At 55.2% G+C, this 22,138-nt stretch overlaps 2 protein-coding genes and 2 long non-coding RNA genes across 6 annotated transcripts in view; 2 read left to right on the top strand and 2 right to left on the bottom strand.

Annotated features, from left to right (window-relative positions):
- Window positions 1–774, top strand: part of LOC103791202 (uncharacterized) — a 27,235-nt gene extending 26,461 nt beyond the window's left edge. The window contains exon 13 of the long non-coding RNA XR_013535222.1: window positions 235–774. This is a non-coding gene — a long non-coding RNA (uncharacterized LOC103791202). The remainder of the gene's footprint in view (window positions 1–234) is intronic.
- The window catches only part of LOC144582487 (uncharacterized), a 17,901-nt gene extending 4,346 nt beyond the window's left edge, over window positions 1–13,555 (bottom strand). For all 3 annotated transcript variants that reach the window (XM_078371923.1, XM_078371922.1, XM_078371921.1), the window contains exon 1: window positions 10,320–13,555. In XM_078371923.1, coding sequence (XP_078228049.1) covers window positions 11,918–12,790 — 873 coding nt within the window. In that variant the 5' untranslated portion in view covers window positions 12,791–13,555 and the 3' untranslated portion in view covers window positions 10,320–11,917. The remainder of the gene's footprint in view (window positions 1–10,319) is intronic.
- Window positions 12,102–22,138, top strand: part of LOC144582488 (uncharacterized) — a 21,445-nt gene continuing 11,408 nt past the window's right edge. Inside the window, exon 1 of the long non-coding RNA XR_013535223.1 lies at window positions 12,102–12,274. This is a non-coding gene — a long non-coding RNA (uncharacterized LOC144582488). The remainder of the gene's footprint in view (window positions 12,275–22,138) is intronic.
- Window positions 15,988–22,138, bottom strand: part of LOC100408775 (NUT family member 2G-like) — an 8,042-nt gene continuing 1,891 nt past the window's right edge. The window contains exons 2-7 of the mRNA XM_035298879.3: window positions 21,309–22,005; window positions 19,582–19,710; window positions 18,471–18,610; window positions 17,655–17,989; window positions 17,102–17,218; window positions 15,988–16,943 (exon numbers count right to left, since the gene is read on the bottom strand). Of these exons, the coding sequence (XP_035154770.3) occupies window positions 16,149–16,943; window positions 17,102–17,218; window positions 17,655–17,989; window positions 18,471–18,610; window positions 19,582–19,710; window positions 21,309–22,005 (2,213 nt within the window). The 3' untranslated portion in view covers window positions 15,988–16,148. The remainder of the gene's footprint in view (window positions 16,944–17,101; window positions 17,219–17,654; window positions 17,990–18,470; window positions 18,611–19,581; window positions 19,711–21,308; window positions 22,006–22,138) is intronic.

Consider the following 22,138-nt stretch of genomic DNA (forward strand, 5'->3'; position numbering starts at 1 on the left):
TGCACCAGCTCTAACAGACCAAACCAAGTCCCTCCTGCTAAAGTTTGTTGTCACCAAACTGGAACTAAGTTAGCTGACCTGAGCGATCAGGAGAGAGAGAGAAAAGTCAAATTTCCAGACAGGCCAGCTTTAGCTGGCATGACAAGGGAGTCTCCTCTGTTTTAACCTTTACAAGGAAAGCAACTTTCAAACTACCAATTTGCTTTTTGTTCTTTGTTTCTGCTTTTACCTAAGGACTCAGCTATGATGTGGAAGGAGACCCAGGCATCTAGGATCACTGCTCACTTGACTTCCACACTGCATGCGATCCCACCCATGGGCAGGGGTTGTAAATATCCAGGAAGCTTCATTCGCTGCCCCGCCTGCCGCTCACCTCCTGCTGCACTGGAAGAACAGGCTGGCCAACTGGCACTTCCCGAATCATCTTCCTGTAAGATAGCAGGCGTGGTATGGGGGAATTGCTCCAGAAGGCACTGTGTGAACTAGATCAAACCGCCACCCCACTCCTCCATCTGGAGACCACAAACCTTTCACATGTGATTTCTTCTAAAGCTCTAAACCCGACCCTTTCATATGTGATTTCTAAAGCTGTAAACCCAAGACCCTTTCACTTGTAATTTCTAAGGCTGTAAACCTAAGATCCTTTCAGGTGTAATATCTAGAGTGTAAGCCTATATAAAGGCAGAGCTTCTCTTTGTTAGGGGAGCTTGGCTTTTTGGAGAAAACAGAAAGACTTGCTCCCCGGCTGTAATAATAAAACCCCTTCCTTTTCTAGTTTGGTGTCTGAGAGGTCTGTTTCTCGGGGCCACCCATGCTTCAAAGATACATACTTAGGAATCTATATTTATCTTGACCAAATTCCTATCTAAGGGGTCTGGGGAGTCATGCCTTAGAAACCATAAATTCTCATCAGATGGGTTTTAGTTAACACTGAATATCTTGAGTTACTTTCCAATCTGACTGGCATAACAAGGAAGAAAATAAGACTACTTACCCCAAATCACGTTTCTCTGCCGTATCTTGAAATGGCCGTGCAAAGCCATCCCTTATGGGAAAAATCCACATTCTACAGAGAATCCTCTTTCCCCGCCAACTTTCTTTTTTTTTTTTCTTTATAATTTTTCTTACTTTTCAGATCCAGGAGATAATCAATTAAGAGCCAGGCACACTAGGTCCAGTAAGAAACATTTTACAGCCCGTTCACTCTGAGGTCTGCTGAGAGCTTCCTCTGCACAATAAAACTTGGTTTCCACAATCCTTTATCTTACCCTGAACATTTCCTTTCTGTTGATCTCACATAATGAGGTCTTCACATAAACTCAACCAACTGTCAACCAGAAGATGTTTAAATTTACCTGTAGCCTGGAAGCCCCCTCTTTGAGCTGTCCCTTCTTTCAGAACCAAACCAATACATTTCTTAAATGTATTTTATTGATGTTGCATGCCTCCCTAAAATGTATAAAACCAAGCTGTACCGTACCTACCTTGGGGCCACGTTCTCAGGACCACCCGAAGGCTGTGTCACGGGCCACGGTCACTCATATTTGGCTCAGAATAAATCTCTTAAAGATTTACTCTCAACATACCCATCCAAAATCCTCACTGCCCACATTGCGGAGATGAGCTCTTGAAACCTCTTCCTGTTCTGAGGGTTGTATGGCTGGTGAATGTTCTTTGCTCAAATAAACTCTGTTAAACTTGTCTAATATTTTTATCAGGAAGAAGCTTTAGTGTGGAGTCCAGTGGTCTGAGGCTTCCTGAGAAGCAAACTAAACAGGCCCCCACCATTCAAGACTCACACCCTAGCAAGGTGATGGGATGGTGGGATACAGGGTCAGAGGATGGGGGCTGGGCCTGGGACTGGGTGTGGCTCCAGCAGAGACTCTCTAGGTTTTCTTTGTTGTTAAAACCAATTACTTCCCATGGAAGAATAACTTCTGTATTGCAGTTGTGGAGCAAACATGGGGACGCCATCCATAGTCTCTAAGCCATCAGTAAGCCCTGAGGCACTGTGGAACTTGCCTAAGCTGGTCTGGAGCTCCTGGGTTCACACAGTCCTCCTGCCGAGGGCCCCCGAAAGTGCTGAGATTACCGGTGTGAGCCACGGTGCCCAGCCTTGTAGTGTCTTTGCCGACCTCTGCTCTCACAGACTTGTGTAGGCAGTGCAGATAGCGCAGAGAATAGAGGAAAGGATGTGTGCTCTGGGGGTTTACAGTGCTATGATAATGTGACAGAGGGCTAGACGAGGCACAGAGCACGCTCCCACCCTTGCCAGCCTCCTGGAACCCAGGCGAGCAGGCAACACCTGGAGAGGCTCCCAGCAGGGCTGTGTGTGCTCGGTTTGTTTCTGACCCTGTCTCTGCGCTTTCCTATTTGTTCCCCTTCTCTGGTCTTAATGCTGACCATCAGGCAGGTGCTGTTCACTTTGGTTCTGACCCACATCCAGGACTCCACACTTCCTCAAGTGGATCTTGTATCAATTGTGGCTCTCTGAGTCAGAGACATGGCCTCAGTGCCTCATCACATCCAACACAGAAGAGATACCTCTGTCTCAGTGAGGCCACCATCTTATCAGAATTCACATGTTAGGTGTCTCAGTCTATTTCCTCTTGCTTGAAACTGGGTAATTTATAAAGAAAGAGATTTTTTTTTTTTTAAGATGTAATTTCACTTTGTCACCCAGGCTGGAGTGCAATGACACGATCTTGGCTTACTGCAACCTCTGCCTCCTGGGTTCAAGCAATTCTCATGCCTCAGACTCCCGAGTACCTGGGACTACCTACAGGCACGTGCCACCGTGCCCTGCTAATTTTTGCATTTTAGTAGAGATGGGGTTTCACCATGTTGGCCAGGCTGGTTTCGAACCCCTGACCTCAAGTGATCCACTCACCTCGGCCTACCAAGGTGCTGGGGTTACAGGTGTGAGCCAATGTGCTCAGCCTTTAATTTTTAAAAATTTTATTTATTTATTTTAGAGTTGGGGTATTGCTATGTTGCCCTTGTGGAACTCCTGGGCTCAAGCCATCTGCCTGTTCTTGGCCTCCCAAACTGTTGGGATTACAGGCATGCACTACCGTCCTGTGTATTCTCCATAGCTCCCAGTGTGACCATTAGTAGAGGCAAAATTTAAATCAGGGGTTGGGGATGGAGAGGGAGGTGGGGCAACATATTTGACTTTGAAGAGATTTTCTGCAAATTTTGGAGGAGTGGGTGTGCTACTGGCATCTACTGGGTGGAGGCCAGGGATGCTGTCAAACATCCTACAGAGCATGGAACAGACCCCACACAAAAGGATTATTCCATCCCAAAAGTCAACAGTGCTTAGGTGGAGAAACCCTGGGCTCTTACCAGTGAGATGAAGTGTTCCAACCAGCAGACTTCTCGACGCCTACCTTCTTCCCATCCCTCCTTGTTTCTGAGATCACCCCACTAAAAGACATTTTAAACAGGCTGGACACAGTGGCTCACACGTGTCATCCTAGCACTTTGGGAGGCTGAGGCCGACGGATTGCTTGAGGGCAGGAGTTTGAGACCAGCCTGCCCAACATGGCAAAACCCCATCTCTATTAAACATGTTTTTAAAAACTTAGCTGAGTCAGGCATGGTGGTTCACCCCTGTAATCCCAGCACGTTGGGAGGCAGAGGCGGGCGGATAACCTGAGGTCGGAGTTCGAGACCAGCCTGACCAACATGGAGAAACCCCGACTCTACTAAAAATGCAAAATTAGCTGGGCGTGGTGTCGCATGCCTGTAATCTCAGCTACTCGGGGAGGCTGAGGCAGAAGAATCCCTTGAACCCGGGAGGCGGAGGTTGCGGTGAGCTGAGATCCCACCATTACATTGCAGCCTGGGCAACTCCGTCCCAAAAACAAAAAAAAATTAGCTGGACGTTGTTTGGTAGAAAGTCCCACCATCTTTCCCCCAGGTTTCTTGCCCCCACCCTCCCCCCAGGCTTCCTGCTGCCCTGAGAAAAGCCCGCCAAGCCTCGGCCTATCCTGAACTGACACGTAACCCTCTGAGCCACCTCAGCAGTCTGCCCAGAGACGGACAGCCTATCCTAAGCTCCTACGACACTCTGCCAGCCCTGTGTCCACGCCCCGTCCAACCCCCCTATAAAACCCTCCTACCCCAGCTGCGCAGTCGCAGCCAGCCCCGATCTCCTTCCTTTCCTGGCCTGCCCGCTGGTCCCAATAAACCTGAACTCGGCTTCCAACTCTCGAGCTGTTATTTGGGGTCGGGTACCGGGCAGGGGTCTACAAGGGGGTCGCACATATGGTGCCGAAACCCGGGACGGAGGGTCGCTAGCCCCCCTAGCAACCCCCTCCCTCCAGCAACCTCCCCAGCCCTCCTCCAATTCGGCCTCAGCACTCCGGACCAGGTAAGTCCTGTTTCTTACCTTCTCCTTCCGTGGTGCGTGTGGCAAAGGCCCTTCCTCTCAGTCCCAATCCACGGATCCCTCGCCAAGTGCCGGCCGGCCCGAGCAGGATCCCCCAACCAGGCTCCAGGAGCCTTGGGTCGGCAGACAAGGGACGCCTTCTCTGACCCACCCAATCCAAAACCATTAAATAGGAACGATCAGACAGGGGACGCCTTCTCTGGTCTTTCCTATCCACCTTCCTCTGGGGAAGCTGGTGGGTTGGAGGGACGCCTCCCCCCACACTACCCCAGCCCACTCGGATACTGTTCCGAGCTCGGATACTGTTCCGAGACCCCCCTCGGCTGGCAGGAACCCTTTGCCGCACGCATCATGGGGAGCGTGGAGTCCAAAATTCCTAAAAACACCCCACTAGGTTGTTTACTTCTCGACTTTACCCGCTTGGGCTACTCCCAAAACCCTTAGGCGGAAAAAGCTTGTCTTCCTCTCCCAGGTGGCCTGGCCCCAGTATCAGCTCGATAACAGGTCGCATTGGCCTCCTACCGGCACTTTCGATTTAAATGTGCTCCGCGACCTAGATAACTTTTGCCGCCGAACTGGCAAAGATAAGGAAGTGCCTTATGTTCAGGCTTTTTGGGACCTGCGTTCCCATCCTGACCTCTGCTCTTCTTGCTCCACTCACCAAGTTCTTTTAGCCCGAACTCCCCCACCGCAGACTCCTACCTCCCCAACCAAGCCACCTCCCTATACTCTACAGGAAGAGATGCCTGACCACATGTCTTCCCCCTTTGTTCCCACTCCAGAAGTCCACTACCTCTCCCCCTCCCTACTCCTCACCGGAGGATCTGCCTGAACATCTGTCCTCTCCTGCCAATCTCAGCAATCAGTCGCCATCAACGGCACGCTCTTCCTCTGCTCCCTCTGCACCTCCTACCTCGGAGGCCATGCCTCGCTCTCCCTCTACTCCCTCCGAGCCCCCTCCCTCAGAGGCCGCACTTCCTCTTGCCTCTCCGGTGGCGGCACACACCCGCTCCCACCAGCCAGCTATCCTGGCCCCACTCCGAGAAGTAGCAGGCGCAGAAGGTTTAATCAGGGTCCATGTTCCTTTCTCACTCCAAGACCTGTCCCAAATTGAGAAACGTTTAGGATCCTTCTCAGCCGACCCGTCCACCTATATTAAGGAATTCCAATACCTCACTCAAGCCTACAGCCTCACTTGGCATGATATTCGCATTATCTGTTCCTTCACCCTCACAGTGGAGGAGCATGAGCGCATCCTCGCCGCAGCCAGAAACCAAGCAGATAAAGACCATGCTATAGATAACCAGATCCCCCTAGGCCCCGAAGCAATCCCAGGTGAAGACCCCCAATGGGACTATCAGGCTAATCGAGGGTCTGATATACCCAAGAGGGACCGCATGATTAGATACCTCCTCAGGGGAATGGATGCTGTATCTAACAAAGTTGTAAACTATGATAAACTGAGAGAAATCACCCAACTACCTGATGAGAACCCCGCCCTCTTTCTCGCCCGCTTGTAAGAAGCCCTAGTCCGGTATACTCGACTAGATCCAGCCCCTCAAAACGGGGCCACTGTATTAGCCTCCCATTTTATCTCCCAATCAGCACCCGACATAAGAAAGAAACTAAAGAAAGCAGAAGAGGGGCCAGAGACTCCCATCCAAGACCTGGTAAAAATGGCCTTTAAAGTATTCAATGCCAGGGAAGATGCGGCTGAGGCTGCCCGCCAAACTCGCATGAAGCAGAAGGCTGCCCTCCAGACCCAAGCCCTAGTGGCGGCTCTAAGGCCGGCAGGGAACCAGAAGCCCAAGGCCGAAACCCATGCCCCTCCGGGAGCATGTTTTAAATGTGGAAAGGAAGGACACTGGTCCCGAGCCTGTCCACAACCACGGCCACCAACTAAGCCTTGCCCTATCTGTCAGCTCCCGGGACACTGGAAGTCAGACTGCCCCAGCTTCCCCAGGGTGCCGGTTCCTCAAAACAGACACACTGGCGTTACTCAGCCGGCAGTCACCCTCAGTAGGGAGAAGCCTGCTTGCCAGGAGCCGACCTCCGAGGGAACTCCATTCCCCAGGCTATTAGGGCTGCTAGACGACTAGCGGGGCCCTGGCTTTCCGACTCCGGTTACCCTTGCCGAGCCTAGGGTCACAAGACATGGGGGCTACCTCCTCCGCTCTTCCTTCTTATTCTGGCCGTCTCACCCCTTCCCAGGTCTCGGTCATGGGAATCGATGGGACCCCGAGTATCCCCTACCAAACCCCACCACTCATGTGCTCATATAACTCCACTCCATTCACCCACTCTTTTTAGTAATCCCCACCTGCCCAGTTCCCCTTCTGGGGCGAGACATCCTTTCAAAGCTGAAGGCCGTCATAACCTTCCCCACCGCCAGCCCACACAGCCTCTTTCTCCTAGCCCTCAATACTCTGCCTCAGAATTCCAGACCCTCCAGTCTACCCCCGGGGTACGGTTCAAGGATGACTTGGCCTTCAAGCATAACCTCCTCATCCTCCCTGAAAAGCAAAGGTACCAGATAATCCAAGACATCCATAATTCACTCCACATTGGGCCTAAAGCCTTATACCGATTCCTCAACCCACTTTTCACCCTCACCATCTCCTCAGTACCATACAGGAAGTCCAGTCCTCACGTACTGTCTGCGCAAAAACTAATTCCCAGGGTTCCTGTCATCCTCGGCGCCAGCTTTATCAGCTACGCGGGTTCCTACCTGGCCAAGACTGGCTAATTGATTTCACCCATATGCCAAAGCATAAACAGTACCGGTATCTGCTAACCATTGTTGACACTTTTTCAGGCTGGATTGAAGCTTACCCCACAGCCTCTGAGTCTGCCGGGACAGTAGCCACTCATCTCATTCAAGACATCATCCCACGCTTTGGACTCCCGGCTACCATACAGTCAGACAATGGCCCAGCCTTTATCTCCAAAGTCACTAATGCCGTTTCTACCTCTTTAGGAATTCAGTGGAAGCTACACGCCGCCTACCATCCGCAGTCCTCTGGTAAGGTGGAACGGGCCAATGGCCTAATAAAGGAGCATCTGACTAAGCTCATGCTTGAGCTCTGCCAATCCTGGGTAACCTTGCTTCCTATCGCCCTCACCAGGTTGAGAGCAAGCCCCCGGGGCCCATCACAGCTTAGCCCGTTTCAGCTGCTGTACGGTCGCCCCTTCCTACTTTCAACTCTCCCACCACCAGAGACCACTCCTCTAGACAGCTACCTCCCCTACTTTACTCTCCTTCGCAGCCTTCTCCGAGAACACGCCAACGCTTCTCTTCCCCAACCCACCCAGCCATCTGAAAATACACAGAAAGTCTCCCCCGGGGACTCAGTTCTTATCAGGTCCCTCTCCCCAAAGCCCCTCGCCCCCAAGTGGGAAGGACCATACACAGTCCTCCTTACCACTCCATCAGCTATAAGAGTTGCTGAAATCCCATCTTGGGTCCACCTGTCTCGGGTAAAAAAGGCCCCTCATGGACCCTCCTTATGCTGGAAGGCTGTTCCTACTGGCCCTTTATCTGTCAAACTTACCAGGGCCTAGCAGCCACACCCCCTACAGATGGAGATTCTTCCTAACTGAAAACTATACCAAAACCACCTTCATCTGTAATACCCCTCCATACAGCCACAACCATCTTCTTGCAACTTCCAACTGCCCCGCAGCCGGATGCCAAAGGGCCATATATCTGAACTTCACCAAATTCCATAACATCCATACTGATATACCTCTCATGTGCTTCAACCATGACCAACCATCAGGAGCATGCAATAATACTCCTTGGCGCTCCTGCATGGGATGTACTTGGATGAGCTGTCGACTACATATAGCCATCAAGTCCACAGTACCTGCCCGATCTCAGCTCAAAATCATCCCAGACATAGATGGAGAAGGAAACACCATTATCGGTTCTACACGGTATTCCATTCTCATACCTGACCCCTGGGACAACCGGTGGAAAAGCCCCCAGAAAGCTGCCGTGTATGACCACATAGATACCAAATATCCCTCTTCCCACCTGTACATCTGGCGGACATACGTACGTACAGTCCACCAAGTCCACTCTGATATTAGCCTACAAGAAAAATCTCTGAATGACCAATTGCAACCACATTCGTCTCCGTTTTCCTGGTTAACTTTTCTCCGAGAAGGAATCAAGTTAGCTAACCTCTCAGGACTAACTGACCTAACTTCATGCCTCATGTGTGCCTTCTTAGGACAGACTCCCTTCGTTGCAGTCCCTTACCCCATCCCTCTCAACCTTTCAGCCTCAACTTCTTCCTTCTCCCCCATCAGGGAAGTTGATCTCTACACTCCACCTGATTTTGAACAGCTACCTGTGTGCTATTCCCTAGGCCAAAACTTCCCTAGCTGTAACAGAACTATACGGGTAACCACTAATATAACAGCCCCACGAGGAACGTTTTTTTGGTGTAACAAGACCTTAACAAAAACTCTCTACATTGGCCTTTCCTCATCTCTTTTATGCCTCCCAGTAACCCTAGTCCCTCGACTCACTATATATTCTTCAGCCGAATTCCAGATGCTGCAAGCTCCCCATCGCCGCACCCAACGAGCTGCCTTCCTACCCATTGCCGTTGGAGTCTCCCTTGCTGGTTCAGCACTTGCAGCAGGATTAGGAGGAGGGGCACTAGTCCACTCTCACCTGGCCATAGCCCGACTGACCTCACAACTCCAAGCAGCTATTGATGACTCTACTGAGTCTTTAGCATCACTCCAACGACAGATCACCCCAGTTGCCCAAGTTGCCTTGCAGAACCGAAGAGCCCTAGACCTGCTCACTGCTGAACGAGGAGGGACCTGTATCTTCCTACAAGAAGAGTGCTGTTACTACATCAATGAATCCGGCCTAGTAGAAACCCGAATCGAGAGCCTCCAGAAACTCAAAACTAGCCTGCAGAGTCAGAAGTTCTCGGCTGAAGCCACAGCGTGGTGGTCTTCCTCTATGTATACCCTCTTGTCCCCATTGCTTGGGCCCCTAGTAGCCGTTTGCCTAATCTTACTTATTGCTCCTTGCTTTCTACAGTTCATACAGCGGTGCTTTCAAGAACTGACTCGAGTTACCATCCACCAGATGCTGCTCCAACCCCACCCTGAACGAGTGCAAGGAACAGACCTCTCCCTGAACATCCAGGCTCCTTAAGAAAAGAGACCTCTTCAGAACCCCCCGTCGACCCTTGTCAGCAGGAAGTAGCCAGATTGATTCCGCCGCCCTTTTTCCTTTTTAAGGAGTCGGGAATGTTTGGTAGAAAGTCCCGCCATCTTTCCCCCAGGTTTCTTGCCCCCACCCTCCCCCCAGGCTTCCTGCTGCCCTGAGAAAAGCCCGCCAAGCCTCGGCCTATCCTGAACTGACACGTAACCCTCTGAGCCACCTCAGCAGTCTGCCCAGAGACGGACAGCCTATCCTAAGCTCCTACGACACTCCGCCAGCCCTGTGTCCACGCCCCGTCCACCCCCCCTATAAAACCCTCCTACCCCAGCTGCGCAGTCGCAGCCAGCCCCGATCTCCTTCCTTTCCTGGCCTGCCCACTGGTCCCAATAAACCTGAACTCGGCTTCCAACTCTCGAGCTGTTATTTGGGGTCGGGTACTGGGCAGGGGTCTACAAGGGGGTCGCACACACCTGTAATCCCATCTACTCTGGAGGCTGAGGCACTGAGAATTACTTGAACCCGTGAGGCCAGGTTTCAGTGAGCCGAGATTGCGCCACTGCACTCCCTCCAGCCTGGGCAACAACACAGTGAGCCTGTCACACACACATGACATTAAATACACAAATCAAAGTGAATGATTTCTCAATACTTGTGAACTTGTAACTACGGCGATACACTTTTATATCCCGGTATTGAAATTATCCCTCTAGTTGGCCTGTGAACGTCCCATACCTGCCAAGCGTGTCATCTGAGACGAGCACTTCAATTTGTTCGAGCAGGCACATATCAATCTTCTTTGGAAGAAAAGGTGCCAGTAAAAGCCCAAAGAGGATTGCTACCTAACCATTGTGCTGCAGTTTGGAGTGTTCAAGGTGCTTTCCAATGACATCTTCTGAAATTTGATCTGACAACGCTTTGGGAGGCGGTTTATTAGGAAGCCGCTGCCCTGTCACACTGGAGGAACCGGGTCAGTGACCTGCTCCAGGACACGGGGTTGGCGGGGAGTGGAGGCCGGCTGGACTCAGCCTCCAAGTCCCGCACTCGATTCTTCAGGAATAAAAACTGTTCTTCATGCTACCTCTCTCCCTTCTCCTGGAAACAAGCAACAAAATGCTGAGAATGCATCTTAACTGAAACGGAAGTCAAATGAATTCGTCTGCTATCATGGGAATTTTTGGCCCTTAACCTTGCGGGAGAGCTGGATGAGTTCCATTTGCGGTGGGGGACTGGAAGCAGGTTTCTGGGCTTCCAGAGCCACATCCCGTCCCCACACAGCCTAGGCCAGGCCAGGTGTTTGTAGGTGAGGCTCCGGGGCTCCAGCTAACCTCAGATACTTGGGCAGGGCTTTGTGCTGGGAGGCAGCAAGCTGGGCGAGCCGGCGATGACGCCGGCCTCTGCGCAGTGCGGTGGTGAAGACGTCTCTTCCAGGGAGTCACAGGAAGCAAATTCATCTTTTTTTTATTTTTGAGACGGAGTTTCGCTCTTGTTACCCAGGCTGGAGTGCAATGGCGCGATCTTGGCTCACCGCAACCTCTACCTCCTGGGTCCAGGCAATTCTCCTGCCTCAGCCTCCGAGTAGCTGGGATTACAGGCACAAGCCACCATGCCCAGCTAATTTTTTGTATTTTTAGTAGAGACGGGGTTTCACCATGTTGACCAGGATGGTCTTGATCTCTTGACCTCGTGATCCACCCGCCTCGGCCTCTCAAAGTGCTGGGATTACAGGCGTGGGCCACCGCGCCAGGCCCAAATCCATCGTTTTAAAGGGCTCCCGTCTCGCTGCCCTGAAACGGCGCGCTGGAGGAGAGCTGCGGCCTTTCCCGAGGTTCAGGACTCAAAAGGCTCGCAGCCCAGCCTTGTGATCCAGCTTCGTCAGTATTTGCGGTGCACCACTCAGGACGACTTGCGGCATACGTCCCAGGAGAAAAGGGGCTTGTCCTTTCTGTCTTTCTTTCTTTCTTTCTTTCTTTTTGAGACGGAGTTTCGCTCCTGTTACCCAGGCTGGAGTGCAATGGTGCGAGGCTCACCGCAACCTCCGCCTCCTGGGTTCAGGCAATTCTCCAGCCTTAGTTTTTTGAGTAGCTGGGATTACTGGCACGCGCCACCATGCCCAGCTAATTTTTTGTATTTTTAGTAGAGACGGGGTTTCACCATGTTGACCAGGATGGTCTCGATATCTTGATCTCGTGATCCACCCGCCTCGGCCTCCCAGAGTGCTGGGATTACAGGTGTGAGTCACCGCGCCCGGCCCCGTCCTTTTTTGAAAGTCCTACTGGGCGAAAACGAAGCCCTTCTCTGGCTGCCCGCCCTCCGGGAGAAGCCGCGCCCCGTCAGGCTACAGGACTCCGGGCGCCTACGGACCCCCATTCCGGGCGCGCACCGGAAAGTCCCGAGCTCCGGCCCCGCCTTAGCCGCCCCCTCCATCGCCCCTCCCCGCCCCGCTTCGTGCCCCCCAACACCGCTCCACCGCGCCTGCGTAGTGGGCCGTCGGCGCCTGGCGCCGGGGCGGCTGTTGCAGTTGGTCTGGCGTAGTGCGCGGCTCCCCTGGCTGCTGGGGAGCTGGCGGCGTACGCGGCGAGGGAGCGGGGACGGGGAGGCGCCTTCTGGCTCGGCTGGGGATGGCGAGAGCGCGAACGAGCGACGGCGGAAACCGCGGGCCTGTGGACGGCGGCATCAGCGGCTAGCAGGTAAGGTCCGCGCGGGCCAGCGTGGGTCGTGCAGGCCCGTGAGGGGGTGCGGCGGCCTGGCCAGGGGCGCAGGTGAGAGCGGCGAGCGTGGGTCGTGCAGGCCCGTGAGGGGGTGCGGGTTTCGGGCGGGCCAGGGGTGCGGCGGCCTGGCCAGGGGCGTAGGTGAGCGCGGCCCGCGCGGGGCCCGGCGGAGCATTGTCCTTCGAGCGGCGCCCACACCGCGCCCTGTGCGGGCCGGGCCGCGGCGGGGACCCGGGCGGGGCGGGCCTGGGCCTCGGGGCGGGCACGCGCTCCTTGTTTGCCGGCCCGCACTCCTCCGTCACCCCATCTCCGCCGCCGCGCGCCAACCTGGCCGCCACCCTCCTGTCCCCACTTCCTGGCCGCCGCCGGCCCCTTAGCGCGCGCTTTCCTTGAAGCAGAGTTGGGAGGACCGCGGGCGGGGCGGTGGCGCCGCGCGGTACGGCGCGAGGAGGGGGCGCTGCGCCGGAATGCGGGCGGGGAGGGGGAGAGTTGCATAATCCCGGGGCGGCTGGAGGGACGGGTTGGGTCACCCCGGGGTGACCTAGGCCCGGGGGATGGCCGTGGTCCTTGCGAGCTGTGGGTTGCCGGAACGCCCACCGACCGGTCCTCGGGCCGGCGCAGCCCCCTTCGTGATGCTCGCAACGAAACTTGCGTGCTCTAGAGAGAGCCACGCGCACTTTTCTTCTCCTTACTGAGTGACCTTGGATGTATTCGTCTAGGAATGTATGTGTTGAAATTTTTATTGTTTAGTTTTATTTTTCTGAGACGGAGATTTGCTGTTGTTACCCAGACTGGAGTGCAATGGCACGGTCTCGGCTCACTGCAACCTCCACCTCCCGGATTGAAGCCCTCTCCTGCTTCAGCCTCCGGAGTAGCTGGGATTACAGGCATGTGCCACCACACCCAGCTAATATTTTGTATTTTTAGTAGAGATTCTGTTTCACCGTGATGACCAGACTGGTCCTTACCTCCTGACCTCAGGTGATCCACCCCTCTTGGCCTCCCAAAGAGCTGGGATTACAGGCGTGAGTCACCATGCCCGGCCTCATATGAATACTTGTTACCTGCGTAGAATGTGTGATGATAAAGTCAGGGTACCTGGAGTATTCATCACCTTGAGTGTTTATCTGTTGTTGTTGTTGTTTTTTAAAGACAGAGTGTTGCTCTGTTTTCCAGGCCGGAGTGCAGTGGTGCAATCTCGGCTTGCTGTAACCTCTGCCTCCCTAGTTCAAGCAGTTCTGCCGCCTCAGCCTTTGGAGTAAGCTGGGATGGAGGCATGCACCACTACGCTGGGCTAATTTTTGTATTTTGAATAGAGACAGGGTTTCACCATGTTGGCCAGGCGGGTCTGGAACCCTGACCTCAGGTGATCCGCCTGCCTCAGCCTCCCAAAGTTCTGGGATTACAGGCGTGAGCTACCGTGCCTGGCCGAGATTGATCATCTCTGTGTGCTGGTTAACATTTCTAGCCTTCTCTTTTAGCTACTTTGAAATATACAATAGGTATTTGCTAACATATTGCAAATACGTCGCGGCCTTGCATTCCAGCCTAACTGTGGTGACCGTACTCTGCTACAGAAACGTTAGAATTTACTGTTTCTAACTGTACGTTTGTACCCATTAACCAACCTCTCCTCCTCACCCACATCCCATCCCAGCCTCTGATACCTGTCATTGTATTCTCTGTTTCCATGAGGTCAACTGTTTTTGGTTGTCCTCGTTGTTTTTAACTCCCACATGTCTGTGAGAATGTGTGATGTTTTTCTTTCTATGGCTGGCCTGACTTATTTCACTTAACATAATGACCTCCACCTTCATCCATGTTGCTGCAAGCAACGCGCTTTGGTGTTTTTTTCTGGCTGAAGAGCGTTCCATTTGTATATATGCCACGTTTTCCTTGCCTGCTCGTTGGTGGATAGTTGGGTTGATTCCATGTCTTTGCTGTTGTCAATAGTGCTGTGATAAACACGTGAGTGCACACTGATTTGATATGCTGATTTCTTTTATGTTGGTTAAATAGCCAGTGGTGGGATTGCTGATCATGTAGTAGTTAGTTTTGTTTTTAGTGTTTTGAGAAATCTCCATACTGGTTTTCATCACGATGTTACTGATTTCCAGTCCCACCTCGGTGTGTAAGAGTTCCCTTTTCTCCGCATCATGTCAGCATCTGCTGTTTGTATTTTTGAGAATAGATACCCTAACTGTGGTAAGGTGGTGGGTATCTGGTTGTAGTTTTGATTTGCACTTACCTGGTGAATACCGATGTCAGCATTTTTTAATGTATCAGTTGGCTATTTGTATGTTTTTGATGTCCTTCGCCCAATTTTTCATGGGATTATTTGTCGTTTTTAATTGTCGGTCATTTGAGCTCGTTATGGGTTCTGGATTTTAGTCCTTCGTCATGAATAGTTTGCACACGTGGTTTCCCATTCAACATGTTGTCTCTTTGCTCTGTCGTTTGTTTTCTTTGCTGTGCAGAAGCTGATTGAAAGAGATGTATTGAGCACGGTGGCTCAGGCCTGTAATCCCAGCACTTTGGGAGGCTGAGGCAGGTGGATTGCCCGAGATGGGGCTGTGAGACCAGCCTGGCCAACGTAGTGAAACCCCATGTTTACAAATGATACAGAAAAATTAGCTGGGTGTGTTGGTGGCCATCTCCGGGTTCAAGCAATTCTCCTGCCTCGGCCTCCCAAGTAGCTGGGACTACAGGAGCATGCCACTATGCCTGGATAATTCTGTTTTTTTTTTTTGGTAGGAGTTTTGCTCTTACCGCAGAGGCTGGGGGGAATGGCGCCATCTTGGCTCACCACAGCCTCTGCCTCCCGGGTTCAAGTGATTATCCTGCCTCAGCCTCTGGAGCAGCTGGGATTAGCCCAGCTAATTCATTTTTATTTTTATTTTTGAGGTGGAGTTTTGCCGTTGCTGCCCAGGCTGGAGTACAATGGTGCTATCCCGGCTCACTGCAACATCCGCCTCCTGGGTTCAAATCTGTGTCTGCATCGATTCCACACAAGAGTTCAGTCATCATACGGGAAGTGAATTATAGCTGTCGGGGGCTCCATGCAGGACCCCAAGTGCCCCTGAGGCCAGTCCCTGTGGCCACAGCAAGGAGCATCTGCTTCCGCCAGTTGGGCAAGAGTCTTTCCTGTCTAGAAATGGGCAGAAGGACTTCCCCTGCTCCCCACCCACCGTCGTATCCCAAACACACCCGTGTGGATGGATGCCTCGACATCTCCCCTCAGCCCAGGGCCTAAGCTCTTCCTGATGGGGGTTTAGCAGGAGTGACCCCCTCTCCCCGGGTCCATGTTGCGGGCAGCTGCCTTCTCCTCAGCTCCCACGGGGCAGAACAAGAGCCAGCCAGCTCTCAACATCCCAGGATGTTCCAGGGATGCTGCTAACTAAAGCAGTCAGGGCCTTGTGGGTGAGCGGTGGGAGGGATCAGGATTTCCTCGGCCTCTGTCAGTTCCTGGAGCATATGAAGGGGCAGCCTACACCTGGAGGGACGAGTGGGGCTGGCCTGGCAGCCGTGGGTACCCAGTGCCTGGCATCTCCCGGTCCCTCTGCACTCCTTCACAGACCCCCTCCACTGAGCAGCACAGCCCTGAGGACAGAGGCAGCAGCCTGGAGAGCATTTTCAACACAACTGTACTTATTGAGATTTACACAGGAGACTCCCAAGGTATTGCTCCCCTCCCTCCCACCCTTCCCTTTCCCACCCTTTGCCATCAAGCTAAGGCCCAGCAAGGTCAGCACTGGCGGAGAAGTCTTTGCTTTGAGGCACCTGATGCCCTGAGGGTCTGAGAGTTGAGAGCCCCACCCTTGGGGATTGGCACCAGAGAGCCTGCCCTGTCCTTCTACTGGCTACGATGCTGCTTTTTCTTGCTCTTAGAGAGCAAGGGGTCACCCTTTCTCTTTGGAGACTGTGAGGTGTTAGGTGGCCCCCAAGCCGAGGATTGTGCCCCAGAGACTCTGAGCCCAGGCCTTAGGTGGGGCATCTGAACAGCAGGGGATAGGCCTCTGCAGAGAGCTCGCTTCTTGGAGGTGGTGGCAGGAGCGGGAGCCGGTGCTGGTGCTGGGCTGAGGCCTCTTCTCTTTGCCCTTCGGGACTGAAGAGCTCCCTGGGGTCCCCGCCCTTCTGGACTGAGAAGGCCCGAGGCAGGGACAGGGCTCTGGGACAGCTTCCAGGGCCGCAGCCTGTAGTGGGTCCCCACGACAGAAACCATGCCAGGGATCTCCCTCTCCTCCCCACTTGACCGCTTACACAGCCTGCGTGACTCCTTGACAGGAGAGGCTCCAGGGAGACCCCAGGTGTCCTGGGTCCCCACGCCTGGGCAGGTGGGTCTCGGGTCCTGGGGAGGAGAGTCTGGCCGGGCGGCCCTGAGCCTGCCAGAATCCAGCCTCTCCAAAAGCACCACCGGGTTTTTGGCCACCCCAATGCACACTCTGCCTTGTCCCTGAGGGTCCCGGGCAGCCGTCCGGGGTGGGCAGGTTTCCATCCTGACCCCTTGTTGGGGGCCAGGGACATCTCTCTCGGCTCTTTGGCCCACTGCAGACTTAGGAGAGAGGGAGTCCATCTGGGTGGTGCCATGACTAGGGGCTGCCCTCTTACGCCGTTCCTCCTCCAAGGATTGGAGGCGCTTCTCTGCTACCTGTGGGAGGAAACGGGGCATTTTCTGGCGCTGCCCCACGTGTGAACAGGGCCCAGGGTGGTGGAGACCAAGGCACTTGGGCGGCAGGCAGGGAAGCCTGAGGCAGCTGGGCTTTCTGTCAGAGACAGAGGGTGTGTTCCCCTCCCTCCCTGCTCTACCTGGGCAAGGGTGAGTCCTTCCTCCTGCTCCAGCTCCTGGCTTAGGGCCAAGAAATCCATCTGTGGATCTGGGGAAAGCAATTCCTCCAGGAATCGGGGGTGAATGACGGCCTCCACCTGGAAACACAAGGAAGATGGCGGGCTGTGAGGGTCCCGGGCAGGGAGTAAGGTGGAGCCAAGGACACCTGGAGGAGATGCAGAAAGCAGTGAGCGCCTTGCCCCCACCCTTCGGAGCTGTGTTAATATCAGGTCGACCACCAGCTCCAGACACAGACCACAGACCTGGTAGCCTACACACATGCAGACAGAGACACACAAAGAGCACACAGACACACAAACAGACCCACATATGACACAGGAAAATAGACACAAGTAACATACACACTCCACACTCACACCCACACAGACACACTCACATGCACAGACCCTCAAATGGACGGCAACACACACAGCCATCTACTGCGGAGTCGCTAGGGAACAGAGCTTAATTCCAAAGACCTGCGAGTGCCACCCCCTGGAATCCTGCAGACCCCAGCACTTCAGGCCAGCCCACCTTAGTGACGAAGTCTCTCTGGGAGCACAGATTGTCGACGTAGCTCAGGACGCCTGGGTCTAGAAGCATCCCGTCCCCTTGCTGCTCCGCTTCGCCCTCTTCCCATTGTCCCTCGAGCTCCCCCGTGGCCCCAACGGGAGTCCCCAGCAGCTCCTCCATGATGTCCACATACTCCTGCACCACTTGAGGGGGTATCTCCTCGGGGGCCTTGGTCTCCGCCGGCTGCTGGGGCCTGGGTGGTGGCAGGTGGGCCTTGGTCTCCGCTGGCCGCTGGGGCATGTGTGGTGGCAGGCCGGCAGGCGGGGCCTTGGGGCCGGCCTTGCTGGGAAGGTCCACTGAGGCAGGGAGGGAGGAGGATGGGCATGGTGAGGGCTGCTCCTCCTGCCTGCATCACACAGGGGAGGGCAGGGCTCAGGGACCCGAAGTGGGTCCCAGCTGGGTCAGGACCACCTGAACCACAGCGCCCCTGGAAGAGACGCCGTAGGCGGGGCACTTGTGAGACAGCATCATTTTGGAGGAAGCTTGTAGTCACTGATAGACGCTGAGTACTCTACCCCCTCATCCCTGCTTCCTGGGCAGATTGTTGAGTTTTGGAATGGCGAGGGGAGAGAGTAGCTAGGAAACGTGACCAGGTGAATACCCACTTCATGACCACGGGCAGCCCAGCACTCCCCCTGCCCCCCGGCTCCCCTGAGCTGTCTTGTTGGAAGGAACAAATCCCTCTCTTGAAGGGAGGCATGGGGTGTGGGGACAGTGGCCGCCCTTGGCCCCTCTGGCCTTTGCCGTGGCTGCCGTGGGAATGTGGGAAGCCGTTACCTGGCTCCTTGACCACCTCAGGGGCTGACAGTCCCTGGGGTTCAAGCCTCGGCAGGGCTGGAGGAGGCTGGCCCTGGGGCCCCTTCATCCACTGCGACTTCTGAATCTGCATCTCCTCCTCAGCCTCAAATTCCAGGAACCTGGGGTGAAGAAGGTGCAGGCCGTGCTGAGAGGGTCCAGTCCCCCTTCCCCCAGGACCATTCAGCAACCGATGGCAGGGATGGGAAGGCGTGCCTCGGGCATGCTGTCCAGGCCCTCCCTGGGACCCATTCTTCAGTTCCAGAGGGAACCGCTTCCAGAGTTCTGGGCTCTCCCTCCCTCACCCGGCCCCTACAGAGCCCATGGCATCCCCAGGGCTTTCTGAGTTAAGTGAGGGCTACAAGGCCCAGGAGAACACCACGGGTTCCCCTCCTCCAGCCTTCAGCTGGCCAGGGGTGGGGTTTCTGGCAGAAGGTGTCCACGATGTTGCGCAGATGCAGGAGTCCTGAGGTTGGGACTGTGGGTCCCTGAAGGATAACCCGGGAAGATGAGGCCTGGTCGGGAGGAAGCAAAAGCTGGGCCCAAAAGACAGGGCCCCTTTCTCCTGAGGCTGAGGCTGCTGTCTTTATGTCTTAAAGGAAGGGACTACGGGGAGCAAAAGCAGGCAGGCCAGAGATGGGTCTCATGGTGTCCTGGACGCAGGTCTCCCCTGACCCAGCGCAGGTGTCTCCACTCCTGGCCAGGCTGGGATGGGTGAAAACCGACTTCTGGCCACTGCTGTCAGGAGAGTGCACCCCGCTCTGCCTATAGTTGCCAGAGCCCCTTCTCCCCATCCTCACAGCTGTCGGTGATGTCTTTTGGGCTGCTCCCTCCCTGACCCTTAGTGTCAGGCAGGGGTTGGCCCCAGGCCATGCCAGCCAGGCAGGGCGTGGCTTTTCACCAGGGCAGGATAGAGACCCCAGAGCACTGTAGGAGGGAGGAGCAGCTTCCTGAGGGCGCCAGGGGCCCAGGAGGGCCTGTGTTTGTCTACACCCTTCTCATGCTCCACGCTGAAAAGTCGCCACGGCCACCGGGCCTCTGTCACCCTCTCTCACCCTGCTGTGTGGGCTCTGCCTCTGCACCCCAGACTCACTTTGCCGCCATCTGGTAGAAGATCTTGCGTTCAGAGTTGCTCGTGTGCTGCCATTCCCGCATGGCCCACCGCAGTCCCTCCTCCGTGGTCATGCTGGGCTTCCGCCGGGCCAGGGATCTGAGAACCGGGCTGTAAGGCGGTGCGGTCAGTCCCAGTCCATAAGCCCATCCTCCATCCCAAGCCCACCTGGTCCCAACACCCGGTCCCTGTCCTGTTCTCCCCCACGTGGGTGGGATATGGCTCCCAAGATGAGTCATCAACACAAGCCACCGGCTGGCCTCTCCAACTGCCCCTCGAGTCCTCAGTGTTACCCTGTTGACAAGGGAACTCGGTACTACGGGTGGAACGTGAGTGTCCCCATCATTCCTGTGCTGAAGCCCTAAGCCCCGGTGTTTCAGTGCTTGGAGTTCATCAGGGTTAGAGCAGGTCATGAGGGTGGGTTCCCATCATGGCATCTGAGCCCCGATAAGGGCAGGAGGAGACACCAGGGCTGTTTCTCTTAGCCGCATGAGGACATAGCCAGAGGCAGCCGTCTGCATCCAGGGCACCAATGTGCTGTTGCCTTGATCTGGGGCCTCTGGAACTGGGAGACGCGAATGTGTCCTGGTAAAGTACCCAGTCTATAGGACTTGTTTTGGTAGAGCCCGAACTGGCTGAGACAGCACACACACAGAACGACCGGGGAGCGAGGGTTAACGTGCAGGTTCCCGGGCCCCAGGACTGAGGGTTTAACCAGCTTCCTGGGGACTGTGGAGCAAGGCAGCAAGGCAGCCCCTGGGGACGCAGCCTCAGGGTCCTGGAGAGGAGCAGAAACCAGAACCAAGGCAGAGCGGCATCAAAGCCCAGTCCACGCCAAGCCTGTGAGCCCGGGGCGACTCCACTCTGAGAATCAGGGTCCCCCAGTGCACCTGGACTCAGCTCCAAGGGAGAATGCAAGCAGTTCCAGGATGCAGGGCGGCAAGATTTTTTGGGACAGAGATGGGACCTCCTTAACACCTGCACCCTGGGCAGGGGACTTGTCTAGGGGACTGGCCAATGTGTTGCCTGGTGGGTGTGCTCAAGCTCCCGTGGAGTACGGGTTTGCTCATCGCGGGGGACACGGGGTCACAGAGGCACTGCAGGATGGAGAGAGGGAGGACTGGGACTGAATCAACAAACTCTGAGATGCTGGCATTGCTGCCTCAGTCACCACAGTCCACAGCCCTGGGCTGCCGGGCTCGTGGTGGTGCACTCAGAGCCATCACTGGAGCCGGTGGCTTTGGAGAGCGCTGTTCTAGATGGCCTAGTCCTGATCATGATAGTAATGGGGGGTAGGGGGTGGGCGGTAATCTTAAGAGCTGTCATGTGATGTGGTCACAGCATGTGCTGGTCACCATGCTACATGCGTCATATGTGAGCTCAAGTCACGTCTTCACCATCCTCTGAATGAAGCATCATTGTCCCTTTTTCTAGAAGGGATCAAGGGCAAAGCTGCAGATACCTGCCCAGTAAGAAATGATTGGCTGGACTTATGGGACAGTGAGGGGCAGGTGAGGTGAGGCTCCCTGAGAGTGTGTCCTGAGCGGCAGCCAGATGAATGTTGCTGAAAGTGTGCCCTTCCGTAGCTTCACCCGTCGCCTTCCAGACCGCCCCGCAAGATCCCCTGAAGAGCGTGACCTCCCGTTCATCCGGCAGCCTCTTGTATGGGTGAGCTGCAGGATGAGCTCCGGGGCCCCAAGGACACTCACATGAAAAAACAGGAAAGCGCTTCCGTGTCCGGACTCTGGGGAAGGTGCCTCCGGGCCAGGGGCTTGTAGCGCTGCCAGAGTCGGAAGTTCTCATACACGCTCTTGGGGTTGCGGGAGTCATCCGGTTGGGCTTTGGCCTGGGAGGGAGCCTGGCTGCCCTCTCTGTGAGCCCCTTGTGGCCATGGACAAGCATTCCCTGGGGCCATGATGGGGGCCAGCTGGGGAGCCGGTGGTGGTGCTGGAGGAGGAAGGCCCTGGGACCAGCCTCCCTCGTAGGCCTGGGTGCCCCCAACGATGTGGGCAGCCATAGCGGGCACCACAGGGGCAGCTGCCAGGGGTCGGGGAGGTGGATACGCGACGCCCTCATGGACGCCACCTGGAGCCCGCCAGACGAGGGGGGCCCGAGTTAGGACTGAGGTCTGTGCCTGAGGGGCGTTCACAGGCCCCACTGCTGTCATCATCTGGCCAAAGACGTTGGAAGCCCCAGTCCAGTTTTGGCCGCGGCTATCCTGTCCTGCCACCAGGGGAGTCCTGGGGAGGGCGGACAGCACCGGAGGGCCGGCTGGAGGAACCACTACAGTCACGAGGGGTGGCCCGTGTGCTGGGCCAGGCACAGGTGTGGCGAAGGACAGAGCCGTGAACACTGGCACGGAGGCGCCAGGTTTCTCGGTCACAGCTGGTTCCAGCACTGGGCATGCTGTGGAGACAAAGGAAAGAGGTGAATGAGCTGGGGTCTCCAGGTCCACCCTAGTCACTGGGGAATCAGAGGGTTGTCCTACAGCTGAGGGCGTGTGACAGGGAAACTCTGCAGCTTGCAAGTGTCCCTGAGT

The sequence above is a fragment of the Callithrix jacchus genome, chromosome 5 (assembly GCF_049354715.1).
Source record: "Callithrix jacchus isolate 240 chromosome 5, calJac240_pri, whole genome shotgun sequence".
NCBI lineage: Eukaryota > Metazoa > Chordata > Mammalia > Primates > Cebidae > Callithrix > Callithrix jacchus.